The 19,837-nt window shown below is 44.3% G+C and overlaps 1 protein-coding gene across 1 annotated transcript in view; it reads left to right on the top strand.

Moving 5' to 3' along the window:
* Kif5a (kinesin family member 5A) overlaps nt 1-19,837 on the top strand; it is a 35,105-nt gene that overhangs the window by 1,053 nt on the left and 14,215 nt on the right. Inside the window, exons 2-16 of the mRNA XM_004861208.4 lie at nt 11,662-11,749; nt 11,844-11,917; nt 12,302-12,406; nt 12,656-12,704; nt 13,192-13,247; nt 13,452-13,539; nt 13,799-13,923; nt 14,548-14,652; nt 14,922-15,070; nt 15,184-15,332; nt 15,621-15,796; nt 17,589-17,657; nt 18,000-18,206; nt 18,472-18,618; nt 19,399-19,587. Of these exons, the coding sequence (XP_004861265.1) occupies nt 11,662-11,749; nt 11,844-11,917; nt 12,302-12,406; nt 12,656-12,704; nt 13,192-13,247; nt 13,452-13,539; nt 13,799-13,923; nt 14,548-14,652; nt 14,922-15,070; nt 15,184-15,332; nt 15,621-15,796; nt 17,589-17,657; nt 18,000-18,206; nt 18,472-18,618; nt 19,399-19,587 (1,776 nt within the window). The remainder of the gene's footprint in view (nt 1-11,661; nt 11,750-11,843; nt 11,918-12,301; nt 12,407-12,655; nt 12,705-13,191; nt 13,248-13,451; nt 13,540-13,798; nt 13,924-14,547; nt 14,653-14,921; nt 15,071-15,183; nt 15,333-15,620; nt 15,797-17,588; nt 17,658-17,999; nt 18,207-18,471; nt 18,619-19,398; nt 19,588-19,837) is intronic.

A 19,837-nucleotide genomic window follows, 5' to 3' on the forward strand; every position in this document is an offset into this window, starting at 1 on the left:
GGTTCTCCATCATCCCTAGAAGTGCTTACAGCCTGAACTGTGTGTGTGGATGGGAGCGGGAGTACCACAGATCTTATGAAGGAAGGGATTTCTGAGAAAGATATACATTAGTGCCACACCCAGTTATGGGGGGAGCCTATGGAATCCTAAGAACTTGTCTGCCTTTCCATCTCAGGAATAGAAAGACCAAGATTTCAGATCTCCCAACTGAGCCCCCCCCCCCAAGTAAAAATGCCCAAACCCCGAGGTCCTAAAATGTACTTGCTTATTCATCCTTACTCTTGGTGAGCCAATAAAAAGTAGCAATGGACTCTACCTCATTATGACAGCCTTACCCATGTAGGAGATCTTACTATACAAGAAAAATAATATTTATTGTGTACTTCTTAGTAGTGTTTACGCCTCAAAACAATACTCTGAATTAGTATTAATAGTTCCATTTTACAGATGAAGAGATTGAGGCCCAAAGAAGTTGAATGACTTTCCCAAGGTCATGGTGAGGATCCATAGATCTGTTCAGTCCATAGATCTGAACCCAACTCTCTATCTCCGGAGCTCACATCTTTTCTTTTCTTTCTTTCTTTCTTTTTTCTTTTTCTTTTTTTTTTTTTTTTTGATACAGGGTCTTGCTGTGTAGTTCAGGCTGTCCTTGAGCTTTCTATGTAGTCCAGGCTGTCCTCAAACTCACAGCAATCCTTCTGCCTCAGCCTCCTGAGTACTGGGATCACAGGAGTGTGCCACCACACCCAGCACATCTTTTCCTTTATATCACATTGCCTACTCAGATTTTTGTTCTGGACCATTATTTGTGATGGTCCAAAGGGAAGTTCTAGGCCTTGCCCACTCCACCTTCTCTAGATTGTGTTTGGAGTGAAAGGACCTAGGGTTGAATCTTTTAGGGCTCCAGGGGTATTGGGCCAGGGATAGAGAAGGGAGGTACATATCTGAGAGCAGTCCTCAAAGTCAGGGACTTCTTTACATGTGTTTGATCCACTGTACAGCTGGAACCATGCTTGTTAAAGGAATGAAGGAAAGAAGGGAGGAAGCCTAGGTCTTCTGAGTCAGTAAGAATGGGTCGTTCATAAACATACCAGAGGGAGCACCTCAGCTCCTCCCCCAGCCCTCACCACCCTCACCCACACTGTGAACCCAAATGGGTACTTTTGCCATGCACAAGTGTTACGTGTGTTTGCCACAAGAAGAGGATCCTTGTTTCTTTTGCTTCAGGGACCTCAGTCCTTGAAAGGTGGCCTGGCCAGGCTGAAAGAAAGAACAGACCAACCCTGAAAGATCCCTGTGTAGCTTGGACAGCAGATTTTAAGTATGGGAGTTAGAGTTTAGGTCCCCTTGAGACAAAAGCTGAGAAATGGGAGGGGGGTGGTCCTGGGGAGCAAATTCACAAAAGGCTTTTAAGTCTGACTTCCTTGTTCCATTCCTTTTGTCTCTCAGGGCCAACCTGGTGTGTAGGATGAATGGGGGGCCCAATGTCCAGAGGAAGGGTTTTTGATCTATCCAGTTAGCTCAGTAAAACAGGAGAGACAGGGGAAGTTGGGAAGGAAGAGAAGCCTAGGACCCCCTACTAGTTCGGATTCTACTTGAGCTCTCTAGAGCAGGTATTTCCGTTTTTTTTTTTTTTTTTTTAAGAGTAGGAAAAATTTATTTCGAGAAAGCTTCTGCCTAAGAGAGACAGAAGGGGGATCAGAAAGTGGGTTGCCCGCCCACCCCACTTTTCAAAGATGTTTTATACAGCAAAGCCATGTGGTGAGGTGGGTTACAGCAGGTATTTCCTTACCTGTTCTGCCTGATTGTTCATAGGGCTATATCTTTGTCTCACTCCTATCTTTCCAAGCCCTAGTCCTGTCAATCTCTCACTCAAGGTAAATGCTTGCAGGGGGCCATTTTGTCTTAAAGCTTACCTTTTCCAATTGATTTACTATTCATTCTTCTTCAGTGGAATGAGGGATATAAGGGACATGATTCTGAGATCTTCAAGAGTCCCAGCAGGGCTGGGGATTTAGATTTAGTTCAGTGGTGTCGCCGCCTGCTTCGCAAGCACAAGGACCCCAGTTCAATCCCCCCCCCAAAAAAAAACCAGTCCTGGCAAGGGAGGGACATCTCCTATTCCTTTTCCTCTTTTTTCCTATTGCTCTTGTTGGGTGCCAGTAGGTGGGGAATTGTCTGAGTGGAGGAAGCTGCTTCAGGATGTCTGGGAAGAGGAAAGGAGAAGGAGGGAGAGGATAATCTCTCAAAAGCCAGCTCCTGCTTCCTCCTGTGACAGCTTACCCCTCACCTCTCCAGCACTGCAGCTAGCTCTGGGCTTCAGAGGCCCTTATGTTTGGGCTGCTTGCAGTGTAGGAGAGTAAAGGGAGAGATAACCCACTGACTTCTCCCACAATTGGAGAGGGGGGCTGGTGGCCAAAGTTAAGGCCTGAGTCATAGAAGGATGTCTCTGCCTACTGTGTGTGATATACGTCTTGTTTTGCTCTTTGTACAGATAGAATCTAGTGTGACTTTTTCCAGTGTGAACCCGTTTATAAGTCTGTCTTCCTCTACCTTGGTCTTTCTTAGCAGTGGCCTATTGCTTGCTGTCTGTGCTGCTATATCTGTGCCAGGTGTGGGAGGAATGACAGTGAGGATACACACACACACTCAAACTCACACTCCCTCTCCCTCTTCTTCATTCAAATGTCCACAAGCTTTCTCCTCCACATTTCCTAAAAGTTAAGTGGGTCCTTTATTAAAGGGGCAAGAAACAAGACCATCAAGTACCTGGTTTGGATAAGCTAGATTGGGACCTCTAAAGTTATTAGATCAAAGTATGGTTTGGGGTGTTCTTGGATTCCTTTGATATCTTAGTGAATAGCAGGGCTCCCCATACCTTTGGGGGTTTCATAAAGGAAAATGAAGAGGGGAGATAATGTTCACTGTGGCCAATATCTTTCCAGTATTACTGTGGCAACAATCCCTGGGGGTGTCGCTATGGAAATTAGCCCTGGAGTTTGAAGTTCAGTCTCTATCCAGTGCTTCCTGCAGGCTGAACAGGTTGGTCATCTTTGGGACCCTGATCTTCTGCCCTCATTAGTGTCAGTTGGCACACATAATGGAAAACCATAGCATGATGCTGGAACCTTTCCTGCACAAATGGACTAGGAAAGGACAAGGAGGCTTGGAGTGGGTTAAAGAAGAACAAAGAACCCAGACTGTGGGACTCTCGGGAAAGACTCTCTGGAGAAGGCTACGAGAGGGCTGAGCCAGCTGGGCTTGGAGAGAGATCTGTCAGAAGCCTTCCTAAAAGGTGGAGACTCCTGGTGTACATCTGATGGAACAGGTCTTCAAGTCTCTGATGCTGTGCTAGCCTTGGAGGTCAAAAGGATGAAGGGGGCCAAAGGGATGGGCGGGAGCATTGCATACTTCTGAAAAAGGGATTGAGTTTTGAAAAAAGGAGAGATGGAAGTCTTTAATTCTGAATAGAAACACTTGGAGAACTACTCTGTGTGTGCGTGCGTGTGTGTGTGTGTGTGTGTGTGTGTGTTTGTATGGTGGGAGGTAAAGTGAAGGAGGAGAAAGAAGAGCCATGGTAAGGATCTTATGCAGGTTTATATTGCAGTTCATTGATAACTTTGGGTGTGGTCCTGGAATCATATTGCTTGGGTTTAAAGCTGTGCTCTACAATTTCAGCTGTGAAACTGTAGGCAAGCTAACTGACCTCTCTGAGGCTCAGTTTCATCATTGATAAATGGGAATAATAATAGTACCTACCTCCTAGGATTTTTTGTGAGCATTAAATGAGATAATGCATATAAACTGCTTAGCACAGTAACAAGTACAATCCCAGCTGCTCAGAAGGCTGAAGCAGGAGGATCACAAGTTCAAGGCCAGCCTGAGCAACTTAGTGAGACCTTGTCTCAAAAATAAAAAGACACAGGGCTGTGGATTTAGCTCAGTGGCACTGTGCCTGTTTGGCAAGTGCAAGATCCTGAGTTTGATAGCCAGTACCAGAAAAAAAAAAAAAAGACAGGATATGTAACTCACTGGTAGAGAGCTTGCCTAACATGTGGGAGGCCCTAGGTTCAATCCCCAGTACTGAAAAAAAAATTAGATGATCTTATTTTATATGATGTCTCCCCTCAAGTTAAACAGTCTTACTGATTGTTTCATCCAAGCCTTCAAGTCCCTTGTATCTTGTTCTCTTCTTCATCAATATCTATGTTTATTCAGAAGGGCGGGGATGCAGCTCAGTGGCATCTCATCTGTCTGGCAAGTGCAAGGTCCTGAGTTCGATCCCCAGTACTGGGGAAAAAAAAAATCTATGTTTATTCAACAAATATTTATGAAGAGTGTCCTGTGGGCCAGGGACTCTGGTGTTAGAGATTTTGAAGAAGTCCTTCTCTTCAAGAAATTCTGGATCTAGGAGATCCACAGTCCAGGCAGCAGCCTGGGCAGAGACAGGTGCCAAAAATGACCTGTGCTAGCTATGTGTATACTCCTCTACATTCCAAAGTTGTGTGTGGTGGAAGATGTAAGTTATGGTGGTATTTCCCATGTGAGTAGCGTGGAGGTAAAAAAAAGTAGAAAACACTGGTCTAGTTATTCTCGTGAAAAGATTGTACAAAATTAATTCACCCTGAGAATAATCCATAGAAAATTAAAAGAAGTTTACACTTTTAACAAAAATAAGAACCTTTTGATAAAACGGTAAAAAGCTAAATTTGAAATTTAAGGGCCCAACCAAGATTAGGAAAGTAGGTAGCAGATCTTCTCAGAACCCCTGAAATCATATGGCATGTCACGTGCCTTTTTCCTCATGAGATTATTAAATACACCCCATGTTAGTTCTTGGATATTCTTTATCTTCACAGGTATGAGAAGCCTGCCTTCCTCCCTCTGTATCCTATTCCTTCTCCCCAGTCAAGGCTAAGAGGGCTCCTCAGGCAATAATTGGCTTCAGCATTTGGAGAGCGCCCTCCATTTTAATGCATCCGCAGAGCTTTCTGGAATCCTACAGCTGGGAATGTTGTTGAGTGTTTGTGGATGTGGGTGTTTTGATGCCCATGTTCCCAGGAGGGAAGAAGGGAGGGGCAAGGTTGGCTGGAGAGTTATATATAATCCCCTTTGGCTGGATGCCTGGCTTTGTGGCTCGTGGATAAAGATGAGAGTCATTGGCCTAAGGTAGACATGTTTTGTTTCTGTTTCTTGGCCACTGGGTGGGAGAAATATTGAGGTGCATTACAATTAAAGAATTAAGGTAGATTTTAAAAATAACATTAAGGGCTGGAGATTTAGCTCAGTGGTGCTGCACCTGCCTTGAGGCAAGGTGCTGAGTTCAATCCCTGGTACAAAAAAAAATTAAAATTATGTAATATCACTAATACATTTTAATTGTTGACAAAGTTTTAAAAAAGAAAAAACTAAAATCACTCGAAATCTTACTACCCTAAGAAAAGCAGTTAATAATTTGTTGTGTTCTTTCCCTGAGTATATACGTACATGAATCTTAATAAGATTGTATATATAAAACATATATGTATATAATAAAATTTAATTTGGGGAATGTGTTAGTTACTTTTCTCTTATTGTTGAGACAAAATACCCAACACCCAAAGTTAGAGGGGAAGGGGTTTATTTGGCTTACAGTTTGTAGAGGTTTCAGTCCATAATGAACCGGGCCCAAGGTGGGGATGGCAAACAGGCATGGCAGAGCAGAAACAACATGGTGCACACAAGGCAACAAAGGCAGCAAGAGAGCTAACAGTGTCTCCCTGCCCTTTTTATCTCATTCAGACTACTCAGGGCAGGTAGCACTCACACCCTTAATCCTAGTTCCCTTGAGCCTAGCATTGTGTCATGAATCAATTCCAGCTTCACACACTCTAGATCAAGCCTATGACCACATGTGGCTTTGGGGGGACATCTAGACCCAAACCTTAACAGGGAGGGTGCTGGGAATTTAACCTAGAGCATTGTGCATGTTAAGCATGTACTCTTTGAGTATAGCCTGGTCCTATATGTTTTTTGTAATCTATTTTTTTCACTAACAAGACATAACTATTTTTATTATTTATTTTTTGAGAGAAGGTTTCACTATGTAGTTCAGGCTGGTCTTGAACTTACTGTGTAGCCCACACTGGCTTCAAACTTGTGGAGATCCCTGCCTCAACCTCCCGAATGCTGGGATTAGAGGGATGTACCAGCACTCATGGCTTTTTTTGTGTGTGTGTGTGTGGTGGTGGGGATCAAACGCAGGGCTCTGTGCATGCCAGGTAAGTGCCCTATCATTCTGCTACATTCTTAGTTCCATTAAATCTTTTTACATAAATTTACTTGTTATTTTACAATTTTTAATTTAATATCTGATTAAGCTTTGCCTGCACATGTGACAAAATTTAAATGATAGAAAAAAGCTATAAGCTGGCCATGGTAGCACACCTGTAATGTCAGTTACTCAAGCGGCTGAGGCAGGAGGATTGTCCTGAGTTCGAGGCCAGCCTGGAATACACAGTGAGTTCAAGGCCAGCCTGAGCTACATAGCAAGATCCTGTCTCAAAAAAAGAAAGAAAGGGCCGGGGATTTAACTCAGTGGTTTCGCCGCCTGCTTCGCAAGCACATGGACCTGAGTTCGATCCTGGTACCAAAAAAAAAAAAGAAAGAGAGAAAAAAACAGTTGAAGGTGAGCCTGAGCACTTATTGATTAGTAAGAACCTGTCTCAAAAAGTAAAAAGGACTGGGATTATATAATGTTCATTGTGATAAAAAAATAAAGCCCTACTATCCAAGAATAACAACTATTAACATGTTTTTTGATGCACAGTCACACATATACCTATATACTATATATATGTAAGTGTGTATATATGTGTATATTTACAGAAATGGGATCATCCTTTACATAATCTTTTATTGCAGTAGTAGTTCTTTTTTTTTTTTTTTTTTGGTACCGGGGATCGAACTCGGGTCCTTGTGCTTGCACAGCAGGTGGCGAAACCACTGAGCTAAATCCCTGGCCCTTTCATACATTTTTAAAAAATTTTCTCTCTATGTAGTCCAGGTTGGCCTTTAACTTGCTGTGTGGCCCAGGTTGGTCTTCAGTTCTAGCCCCTTCTGCCTCAGCCTCCCAAGTGCTGAGTTTACAGACCATGCCTCACTTCATACTATTTTTAAAACACATTTTGCTTAACAATATTTTGTGCTCAATTTGTTAGGCCATTGTATATTCTACAGCGTCATCTATAATATATTTTAACTTAAAAACAATGTTATTATAAAACATTTAAATATCACAGATAAAATGAAAGTATAAGTTCCTGTTATTCTGAATAATAACCTTGGACAGTTAACCAATAACAGCTCAGTTTATAGTCTTCCATATCTGTTTTCTGGTTTTATTTTTGTTTTTAGTTTTTTGAGTTTTGTTTGTTTGTTTGAGACAGGGTCTCACTTTGTGTTCCAGGCTGGCTTTGACTAACTATAGCCCAGGCTGGCAAATTCATGATCTTCCTGCTACAGCCTCCTGAGTGCTGGTATTAGAAGTCAGTCATGTGCCACCATGCCCAGCTCTGTATCTATTTTCTAAGGTTGTTCTATCCATATACTTTTAAAAATATATAATCTCATTATGCACTTTTTTTTTCAGAGCTGGGGGTTGAACTCAGTGCTTCACACATGCTAGATAAGTGCTCTACTACTGAGCCATGTCTTCAACCCCATTGTATACATTATTTTTAATGTTTCAATTAACAATTGATCTTTGACATGTCAGTATATATAAAACAACCTCATTCATTTTATTGGAGTTATAGTCTACCTCTTCTTTTTTTTTTTATGATACTGGGGATTAAACCCAGGGATTCATACATACTGAGAATATGCTCTGCCACTGAGCCACACCACTTCCCATGCCCTAGCCTCTTCCTGATGGATGTTTGAATTATTTTTATTTTTCTTTTGAGACAGGGTCTCATGATGATGCTCAGGGTGGCCTTGAACTTGTGAGCCTATGGCCTTCCAAGTAGCAGGGATTATAGGCATCTGCCACTGTACCTGACTCTTAGTTGAATTAATTCTAATTTTGCTTTAATGCAAACCACGCAGTAAACATCCTGTAAAAATATCCTGCTTTATGGTTTTTAGCAGCAAAGCAAGACAAAACAAAACAACAAAAAACGAGTTTCAGTCAGAGTTTTATAAAAATGCATTCCTAGACTGGAATCCTGGTACCGAGTATGAACAATGTGGACATTTAAGTATTTAACAGAATTTTGTTCCAGAAAGGTTCTGTCAGTTTATAACACCCCCTTTATTGTGGATAATATCTTTCTACCTTCTTTTGTGGATTCTATTTCTTGGGCTGTATTATTTTTTTTCCTTTCTGGTGCAGGAGATGGAACCCAGGCCTCCCACGTAGTAGACTGCTAGACAAGGGCTCAACCACTGAGCTGTACCCCCTGGTGTTTCTTGGCCTTTAGAAGTTTTCACCATAAAGAGATCAAATAAATTTTTCAGGCCATTTTTCCCCAGAAGCCAGATTTAATTTTTTAATATTTAAAAGATAGTATTTATTAGTTTTCCTTTATGCAAAGAAGAAAACAAATGAATGGATTTTTGTCTCATCTTCTTTGACATTAAAAATGTTAAATATAATACTTTTACATGGTTAAAAATATAAATAATGCAAGATACCCAATGAAAAAAAAAGCCTCCCCTCTTGCAGTTTTTCTTCTCAAATTAATCACTGTCCGCACTTTTGTATAATTCCTTCTAGAAAAATATTCTGTGTATGTTAATGGAATCTTACATGTGTATACCTACAGCTACATGCCCAGCTCTATCCAAGTTCTATAGCCTGCCTGCCTTTCTTCATTTCTCTCTTTCTCTTTCTTTCTTTTTTCTTTTCTTTCTTTCCCTCCTCCCCTCCCCTTCCTTCCCTTCCCTTCCCCTTCCTTCCTTCCTTCTTCCTTTCCTCCCTCCTTCACTCCCTTCCTCCTTCCTTCCTTCTTACCTTCCTTAGTACTGAGGATTGATTCCAGGCATATCACATCACACCTGGCATTCCTTAATTTCTTAAAACATACCTCCCAGCCAGGTTTGATGGCTCATGCTGGGAATCACAGCACTGTAGGAGGGTGAGGCAGGTCGATCACAATTTCAAGTCAGCCAGCCAACTCAACAATTTAACTAGGCCCTGTCTCAAAATAAAAAATAAAAAATGAGTTGGGGTGTAGCTCAGGGTGAAAGCCTTGGGTTCAATACCCGGTACACCAAAACAAAACAACTCTCTGGTGTCCATAAATGTAGAGTTTTAACATTTCAGTTGGGCAAAGATGGACTCTGTAGTAGAACAGTTTGACAGGTAACTGTCAGGAAAACATAACTGAGAACTCTGTACTTATGATAGAGAACAAACATCCTCATTCAATTTTAACAGAATGAGAGAACACTTGCCCGGTGTGTGAGGCTCTGGATTTGATCTTTAGAACCAAAACCCAAACCAAAACAAAAACCCTCTCAAAAATCTGATATTTAATATGATTAAATGTTGAATATAGTATGCTTTGCTTAGCTCCTTGAGTTTTATTTTATTTTATCTTTTTTCTTTTTTGGTACTGGGGATTGAACTCAGGTCCTTCCGCTTGTGAGGCAGGCACTGGAACCACTGAGCTACATCCCCAGCCCCCTGAATTTTAAATATTCTGTGTCCTTAGCTTATGAGGGATTTGCCTTACAGATTTTTTTTCTTTACTTTTCTTTTCTTTCTTTTTCCTGGCCATGCCAGAGATGGAACCCAGTGCCCATGCATGCTACAGCCCATACAAGTACTCCACTACTGAACTACATCTCCAGCTGCCTTCTGCGTTCTTTCTCTCCTATTCCCTATCCCCTGCCTTTTGCAGCTCGGGGCCTTGAACTCAGGGCTTTGTGCATACTAGGCAAGTGTTCTACCATCAAGATACATCTCAGGCTTTTGTTTAAGTATTATTTTGAGCCAGGGACCAAGTTGCGCAGGGTGTTCTTGAACTTGTAGTCTTCTTGCTTTAATCTCCTGAATAGCTGGGTATTCCACCTCACCTGGCATCCCCAGCCCCCCTGATTCCTTTCTTAAAGAAAGACCCACATTTCTGATTTCATGCAGTTCTTTCACAAAGAAAGAGCTTGAGTTACTGTTTCCACAACAGTTCTGGGTGTACATCGATTTCATTTACACTATAGGGAACATACTACAGTCATACCTTGGTACTGGACTAATTTGAAATCCATCATTTGTTTGGTACTTTGTGCACAAGTTAGAACTTGTTGGTATTTATTGCCTGTGACTTGCTCCCTTTCCAGCCAGAACAACTCACTTGGTACTTATTGTGCTTCCTGAAACCAATTAACAATGAGTACCAAGGTACCACTGTATACCTACAATTTTTTTTTTTTTGGTACCGGGGATCGAACTTGGGACTTTGCGCTTGCGAGGTAGGCAGTGGCACCACTGAGCTAAATCCCCAGCCTGACTTTGCATCTTTTAATTAATTAATTACTTTACATTACAGGCATGTGCCACCACAACTGGCGGCTTTGCATCTTTCCCCTCTGGTTTTTTTGTTGTTGTTGTTACCGGGGATTGAACTCGGGACCTTGCAATGGAACCACTGAGCTAAATCCCCAGCCCAGCTTTGCATCTTTCACTTAATGCTTTTTTTTTTTTTTTTTTTCTTTTGAGGTATGGTCTCACTATGTAGCCCAGGCTGGCCTCAAATTCACAGGAACATTTAATGCATCTCGAGCACCATTTCATATCAAAGCATATGGATCAATGATGAAATTTTTTTGTTTGTGGTTCTAGGAATCGAACCCAGACCCTAACACTTGCTTGGTAAATGCTCTACCATTGAGCTACATCCCCAGCCCAAGGAAGATTTTTTTTTTTTTTTTAGTTTTTTTTGAGATAGAGTCTCATTGTGTAGTTCAGGCTGGTCTTGAACTCACTGTGTAGCCTAGGTTGGCCTTGAATTTGTGGTGATCCTCCTGCCTCAGCCTCCTAGGTGCAGGAATTACAGGTGTGTGCCACCACGCCTGGCCCAAGGAAGATATTTTTTAACTCTGAGGTATTTTTTTTTTTACCATTAGTGAATTGTTCTTCACTTTCCACTTCTCCTATTGTCTTTTCTTTCTTTCTTTTTTTATTTTTTGGTACTGGGGATCGAACTTGGGTCCTTGTATTTGCAGAGCAGGTACAGAACCACTGAGCTAAATCCCCAGCCCTCCTATTGTCTTTTCTTTTCTTCTTCTTTTTTTTTTTGGTACAAGGGATCGAACTCGGGTCCTTGCACTTGCACAGCAGGCAGCAAAACCACTGAGCTAAATCCCCGGCCCTCTATTGTCTTTTCTTGTTTGGTTTCCAGGGAGGGGTTTGAGTGTGGTGGGGTGCTAAGTCACCACACCAAGACGAAGATCCTCTCACACAATCTCACTGTGTGATATTCTGCCATGCAAACGCCGCTCCTGGTGTTAGTACTAAACTTTGGTTCTCTGTCCAGTTTCTCTTATCCTCCAAATTTCCCATGTATTAAGAGGATGGAACAATGCGATGTCTTTCTCAGGCTGATGGCAAGGTCTATGGTATTTCTTTTCCCTCCTGGTCTTTCTGCTTGTGTCTGACATCTTTTATTTCCATTCCAGGGGAAGCCATATGTCTTTGACCGTGTATTTCCCCCGAACACGACTCAGGAGCAAGTTTATCATGCATGTGCCATGCAGATTGTCAAAGGTAATGGATGTACTTTTAGAATAAATTTTCTCAAACTACCGACTCCCTATCTCACACACCTTCAACAGTATTCTTTTTCCACTCTTTCTTCCAGATGTTCTTGCTGGCTACAATGGCACCATTTTTGCTTATGGACAGACATCCTCAGGGAAAACACATACCATGGAGGTGAGGTTTCTAACTGTGGGGATGAGGAGCTAGAGTGCTAATGGAAGATCAAGAAATCTCAGTAGGGGAAGACCTAGGAATCAAGAGTTGCCTGATTCAAGGCAAATGGGTAGAGGGAATGAACTGAGGGGCAATGTTATAGGGGAAGTTTAATGGGATCCCTTCAATCTACTGTCATTTAATGTTTTCCGCTACTCTAATTGTCTTCTTTTGATCTGGAAAAGTAACAGCAAAGAAATCCCAAAGGACAGCTCAGTTATTTTCTTCCACTAAAAGCTAGACGTAATAGTGACCATGTCCTAATTTAGGATACTATTCCCTATCACTTAACTTTGTGTTCCCCTGCATACTTCTGAGTTGTCTCACTCTTCCCTCACTCCCCAGGGGAAGCTGCATGATCCCCAGCTGATGGGAATCATTCCTCGGATTGCCAGGGACATATTCAACCACATTTACTCCATGGATGAAAACCTTGAGTTCCACATCAAGGTGATCAAGACATGAAAACTGGGCATCCACAGATGGGGGCTGGGAGGAGCAGGTCTAGCATGAACCCCACTGAAGATCCTGGGCTCCCCACCTTAATCCTCCCCACCTGGTTACCTCAGTTCTTCTCCACCAAAATGTTCTCTTCTGTTCTTTCCTGACCACCTTCATCCTTTGAGGGATTAGTTTGCGATCCCTGTATTAGATTGAAGATAAGTTCTCTTCATTTCAGACTCCTTTCTTCCTAACCAGGTTTCTTATTTTGAGATTTACCTGGACAAAATTCGTGATCTTCTGGATGGTGAGTGTTTAGCCTCAGTGGGTTAGGGTGTGTTAGATGGCTTAGGTGATTGCTGTTTGGCCCACAGGATACACACTCTCACACCTGAGTCCTTTGGCTCCACTCCCCAAGAATTCCCGAGAATTGAGAGTCAGAAGATGAGCTTCAAGGGGCTGGGGATTTAGCTCCGTGGTTTTGCCACTTGCTGTGCAAGCGCAAGGACCCGAGTTCGATCCCCGGTACCAAAAAAAAAAAGAAGATGAGCTTCAAGTCCCAGGGCCACATATATGTAGCTTTATAGGAATAGAAGTTCTGGAACTGGAGCCCTGAAGAAGAGAGGGAGGGATGGGAGGTGCTGAGCCTTCAGCATGAACATGGAGTTCAGGCTTCACCAGGGAGTCTTCCTCCCCTTAGTACAAAGAAGAAACCACCATCTGAGTGGACCGCAGGGTGCAGGGGGCTGGGGTGGAAGCACTGGCCTTGCTCACTCTGCATTGTCTTGATTCAGTGACCAAGACAAACCTGTCTGTGCATGAGGACAAGAACCGGGTGCCATTCGTCAAGGTGAGAGTGGGGCAGGCACCAGGTAGGGCCAGTGCATTGAGAGCAGGGGTGAAGGAGGAGGAAGGGAGCATGACTTAGAGGTTAGGGAGGTGAGATATCCCAAGGGGCCAGGGAGAGCCTGGAGACTGGGAGACGATACTGTTAAGCTGGCAGTTTAACTTGCAGATCAGAGTCTATGGGTGACTGTCCATTTGCCCCATGCAGGGTTGTACTGAACGCTTTGTGTCCAGCCCAGAGGAGATACTCGATGTGATTGATGAGGGAAAATCAAATCGTCATGTGGCTGTCACCAGTGAGTGGGGATATAAGGGAGCCTTGAGTCTGAGGGTCCACCCCTCTTCTGTGCCCCTTGTGCACTAGTGAGCAAGGGAGGACTGTCATCCAGCGGAGGGCCCCCTGTCCATGCAGCCTGCTGCCTGGGAGATGAGGTGGCAGGCAGGCCCAGAGGCCCCTTTTCTCTTGGTTGGGAGTGGCAACTACTGGAAGCTGGGACTGAGGGCTGCAGTTCCACAAAGATTGATGCAGCTCCTGTTTCTTCCCTACTCCTGAAGACATGAATGAACATAGCTCTCGAAGCCACAGCATCTTCCTCATCAACATCAAGCAGGAGAATGTGGAGACAGAGCAGAAGCTCAGTGGGAAGCTGTATCTTGTGGACCTGGCAGGGAGCGAAAAGGTTGGGGTCCTGTGGGGCAGGGTGAGGTGGGTGGAGAAAGAAGCCTTTCTTGCAGTTAGAACACTTTTTTCTCTTTTGTTTTGTTTTGTTTTTTTGAGACAGGGGCTCTCTTTGAAGTCCAGGCTGGCCTTACACTCCCGGGGATCCTCCTTTCTCAGCCTCCCGAGTGCACCACCATGCCTAGCCTTAAAAAACTTTTTCAACTGAGATAGAATTCACATACCTGAAAGCTCACTATTTTAAATTGTATAGTTCAGTGGATTTAGTATGTTCAGAAGGTTGCACAACCATTACCACTATCTAATTCCAGAACATTGTCATCGCCCATTAACAGTCACTTCCCATTCTCCCCTCCACCCATCCCTTGGAAGCCACTAATCTCTGTCTAGATTTGCCTTCCCCAGATATTTCATGTAAACAGAATTACATAATATGGGCGGGGGTCTTTGGAGAGAGTTTAGGGGGATGAAAGGAGGGCCTTCCTTGGTCATGGCCAAGCATCTCTTACTTTGTCCTCTTTCTCATTCCCTCCCCTTTTCTTGGACTGGGCCCCCTAAGTTGGAAAGAGTTGGTGACAATCTTTATAGCTACTTGTGACACACTCATCCCTTAATGCTCTGGCAGGTCAGCAAAACTGGAGCCGAGGGAGCTGTGCTGGATGAAGCAAAGAATATCAACAAGTCGCTGTCTGCCCTGGGAAATGTGATCTCCGCACTGGCTGAGGGCACTGTAAGTGCTTCCTGGGTGCTCTTCACCCCTCCAACCCTACATTCTCCTTGTGCCTCCCTCCAGTCATACCCCAGCTTATGGGTTGCTCGATTCCCAGTCAGCACCACTATTCTTTTTTTTTTTTTTTGGTACTGGGGATTGAACTCTGGTCCTTGTGCTTGCACAGCAGGCGGCGAAACCACTGAGCTAAATCCCCGGCCCATCACCACTATTCTTTCTGACCCCCTGTTGAATTTATTTTTCTGATTCACAGTCTCCTTTCTTTCCAGAAAAGCTATGTTCCATATCGTGACAGCAAAATGACACGGATCCTCCAGGACTCTCTGGGAGGAAACTGCCGGACGACTATGTTCATCTGCTGTTCACCATCCAGTTACAATGATGCAGAGACCAAGTCCACCCTGATGTTTGGGCAGCGGTCAGTGGCAGAGCCCCTAGAGGGAGCTCCCATCTTAGCTCCTGTAGCTGTTCCTGGCAGTGTTGCCCAAGCCAAATGCAGGTTACATCTCCTTGTTTCTTTTCCCTTCCCAGGGCAAAGACCATTAAGAACACTGCTTCAGTGAATCTGGAGTTGACTGCTGAGCAGTGGAAGAAGAAATATGAGAAGGAAAAGGAAAAGACCAAGGCCCAGAAGGAGACAATTGCAAAGCTGGAGGCTGAGCTGAGCCGGTGGCGCAATGGTTAGAGGGGGATCCTGTGAGAAGGAGCGTGGTGAGAGGTGGTGACAGCTTGAACACAGCACTATCTGTGTGTGTAAGGCCAGGCCAGTCTCCAGGAAGGGGTGCTGTGCTTCTGGAGGGGTGCAGTGCAGCAATCAAGAAGGGAGGGCTGACTAACCCTGGCAGGCCCCTCCAAAGGAGGATGGTTCCCAAGGAGGAAGAGACCGAGGTCCTGAAGGTCTTAGCATGGAGGATAAAAGAGGAGGGTTTCTCTTCTCCATCCCTCCCTTCTCTCTGCCCCTCTGCCAGGAGAGAATGTGCCTGAGACAGAGCGCCTGGCTGGGGAGGACGCAGCCCTGGGAGCCGAGCTGTGTGAGGAGACCCCTGTGAATGACAACTCCTCCATCGTGGTGCGCATTGCGCCTGAGGAGCGGCAGAAATATGAGGAGGAGATCCGCCGCCTCTACAAGCAGCTTGACGACAAGGTGAGGGCAATTATCTTATACCAACTGAAACAATTAGCTTATACCACCTTTCTCTGATTTTATTTTATTTATTTTTTCCTTTCTCTGATTTTAAAAAGGATAAATATCATTGCAAATGTGTAAAGTAAATAAAAATACAAAGAAGAAAGTTAAAACTGTCCATTACTCTGCCATTCAGAAATAACATTTTGTTTTTCTCCTTGAATTTACTATGCAGTTGAGATATCCTGTATGTATGATTTTGTATCCATTTTTTTCACTCAGCATATTATGAACAATTTTTTACTTCATTAACAATTTTTCATGTTTTTTAAAATGGCTGCCTAAGAGTCCATTTATGAAGACATACTTAACCATTTATTTATTACAAGGCTTGCAGTTTGGTTTTTTTTTTGCAGTTTTTGTTTTTGCTATTTTGAGTAACTTGGAAATGACTTTGTCCTTTATGTATAAGACTTTTTTTTTTCAGTATTGAGGATTGACCACAAGGCCTCATGCATGCTAGGCAAGTGCTCTAGTGTTGGACTACATCCTCAGCCCTTTTTTATTTGTTTTGAGATAGGGTCTCACTGTGTAGCCCAGGCTGGCCTCAAACTCATGGTGATCCTCCTGCTTCAGCTTCCCTAATGCTGAGATTACTTATAAACATGTGCCACCACACCCAGCTTTATTTTTTATTTCAATATGTGGTCTTGCTAAATTGCCTAAGCTGGCCTTGAACCTGCAAATCTCCTGCCTCAGCCTCCTATACCACCATACCTGGCTAAGACTTTTTTTTTTTTTTTTGGCACCGGGGATCGAACTCAGATCCTTCTGCTTTCGAGGCAGGTGGTGGCACCACTGAGCTAAATCCCCGGGCCAAGACTTTTTTTTGAGACAGGGTCTGCCTTTTTAGTACAGGGTGGGATTAAACTCACTATGTAGCCCAGGTTGGCCTCAAACTCGAAGCAGTCCTCAGCCTCCCAAGTGCTGGGATTATAGGCGTGTACCACCTCACCAGGCACTAAGACTTAGATTTTGAATGACTGGGTTTAAAAGGGAGAGTTAGAATGAGATTTCTAGTTAAAGGATATGAACATATAAAGGCTTTTCAGTAAAAGCCTTTATATGGCACAGTGGCACATGTCTGTAATCCCAGCAACTCATTAGGCTAGGCAGAAAGACTAGGTTTGAGGCTAGCATGGGCAATCTAGGAAGACCCTGTCTCAAAATAAGAGGGCTGGGGATTTAGCTCAGTGGTTCCATCACCTGCCCTGCAAGTGCAAGGACCCAGTTCTATCCCCGGTACCAAAAAAAAAAAGGATGCTGGACGTGGTGATACACACCTGTAATCTCAGCACTAGAGAGGCTGAGGCAGGAAGATTGCCATGAGTTCGAGGCCAGCCTGGTGTGCCTAGTCAGTTCAAGGCCAGCCTGAACTACATAATGTGACCCTATCTCAAATGGGTGGGGTTGTAACTCAGTGCAAAGGCCCTGGGTTTAATCTTCTGTAGCACACACACACACACACACACACACACACACACACACACACACACACACGCATGCTCAAAAATAAAACAAAGCTTTGGCTATGTATTGTCAAGGTTATATTAGCTTCCTAGGAGAAAGAAATTTAAAGGTAAGGACTAGAGTCAGGGAAACAAGGTGAGAAAAAGACCTCTGTTTAGCATATAGGCTTCCTAGCTCAATGCCTAAACTGGATTTTGCTCAGGATCCCACCTCTCCCCCTGCCCCAGAACTCCACGATGGAAGGAGTAGCTTCCCTCTCCTGGGTCTTTTGCCTCCACAGGATGATGAAATCAACCAGCAGAGCCAGCTCATCGAGAAGCTCAAACAGCAGATGCTGGACCAGGAGGAGGTAATGGGAAGGGACAAGATGACAGAGAAAAGGGGTTTGTATTCATCCCTGCAAGACGTGAAAAAATTTCTTTCTTTAAATAAAAACTGATGGAAGAAAGAACATTCTGCTTAGGGTTAGTCACCCCCTAAAACTATGGGAGTCTGGGAACTTCTCTGGGGCTGTTCTTGAAGCCCAGATATTGGTGTCCAGGTTCTTCTTCATTCTGTTTCCTGATTTCTGTGGGCCCAATGCCCACTTCTGGACTCTTGCTTTGGTGGAGGGCTCAGTTTCCATAGACTCAGGGGCCGTAGAAGTGATCATTGATAGCACACTCCCTCACATACCCCTTCTCCTATGAAGCTGCTGGTATCCACTCGAGGAGACAATGAGAAGGTCCAGAGAGAGCTGAGCCACTTGCAGTCGGAGAATGATGCTGCAAAGGACGAGGTGAAGGAAGTGTTGCAGGCCCTAGAAGAGCTGGCAGTGAACTATGATCAGAAGTCCCAGGAGGTGGAGGAAAAGAGCCAGCAAAACCAGCTTCTGGTGGATGAGCTGTCCCAGAAGGTGGTGAGTGGCCTACAAGTATTCCAAGGCTCCCTGACCTCAGCACAGATCCCATGTCTGAGGTGTGTGATGTTCTCATATGAGCACTGCAGTCCAGCGTGTCATGACTCCCTCCCACTCTGCTACTGCCCCTTGCCCTCCTGGCCCTTCTCTCTTCCAGACACTCCTCAGGTTCTGTGCTGCCTTTGTGGAAGCCCTCGGGGTCATGCTTGAAGTGGGGAGGGGAGCAAGAGGATTGTGATGGGAATGACATAAGGGCTGTCCTCAGGCCACCATGCTGTCTCTGGAGTCTGAGTTGCAGCGGCTCCAGGAGGTCAGTGGACACCAGCGAAAGCGAATTGCTGAGGTGCTGAATGGGCTGATGAAAGACCTAAGTGAATTCAGTGTCATCGTGGGCAATGGTGAGATTAAGCTGGTGAGTGGGGAGAGACAGCAGTCCTGTGTAGGTTGTTCCTGCTGTGTGCACTGGTGGGAGAGCCATGGAGGGACCATCCAAGCCCTCTGGGATACTGAGACAGATGGGCCAAAGAGCGAGGAAACATGGCCTTAAACTAGACTCAGGAAACCAGGTGGAGGTTGTATAGGCTCAACTGCAAAATACATTCTGAAGTGTACAAATAAAGAAGCAATAATGATGAACTTATAGCAGAATCTAGTGGTGGGGAGAAGGTTAAGAATGATATATGCAGGGCTGGGGATTTAGCTCAGTGGTGCCATGCCTGCCTCACAAGTGCAAGGTCCTGAGTTCAATCCCTGGTACCAGGAAAAAAAAGAATGATATATGCAAATCTGTGCAAGTGAGAATGAGTGATCTGGGTGATCAAGCAGATCCATTTGTCTAGAAAACAAAATCAAGCCGGGCATGGTGGTAGACACCTGTAGTCTCAGCTTCTCTTGGAGGCTAAGCCAGGAAGTTGGCTTGAGCTCAGGAGTTTGAGACCAGTCTGGGCAACAGAGCAAAACCCCTGACTCAATATCATATTGCTTTTTAAGGTTGGAGAAGAGGACTGTGGGAATTGAATGTCCAAGTGGAGATAAAGGGCTTCAGTATGAAATGCCAGGTGATAGAGAGCCACTCATGGTCATTTGGAAGTACCCATCCCACCTGAGTGTTGGTTGTGCAAAAGGTGGACAGGAGTAGGTTAAGGCTTCTCTGCAGCAGCGAAGCAACTTTTCCTTCTCTGCCCACCCTCAGCCAGTGGAGATCAGTGGAGCCATCGAGGAGGAGTTCACTGTGGCCCGACTCTACATCAGCAAAATCAAATCAGAGGTGAAGTCGGTGGTGAAGCGGTGTCGACAGCTGGAGAACCTGCAGGTGGAATGTCATCGAAAGATGGAAGTGACTGGCCGGGAGCTTTCATCCTGTCAGCTCCTCATCTCGCAGGTGAGTGCCTGATGTTGAGAATGTTTGGGTGACATGGGAGAAAGAAGACTGTTCTGTGATTATGGATACAACTTCTACACCCAACCTTTGTGTCAGCATCCTAGGGTCAACTGAAATCAAGAACAGAAAAGCTAGGGCGGCAGAGGGAGGATCTAACCAAATAGGTGAAGGAGTACATCCTCTGAGCCAAGAGTCTGAAAGGAAGTTTTTTTTGTAGGAATAGCCCCTGGCCCTTTATCCTCCTGGATGG

This window comes from Heterocephalus glaber, unplaced genomic scaffold, assembly GCF_053883595.1.
Source record: "Heterocephalus glaber isolate CG9 unplaced genomic scaffold, H.glaber_assembly_v1.0 deba00001569, whole genome shotgun sequence".
Taxonomy (NCBI): domain Eukaryota; kingdom Metazoa; phylum Chordata; class Mammalia; order Rodentia; family Bathyergidae; genus Heterocephalus; species Heterocephalus glaber.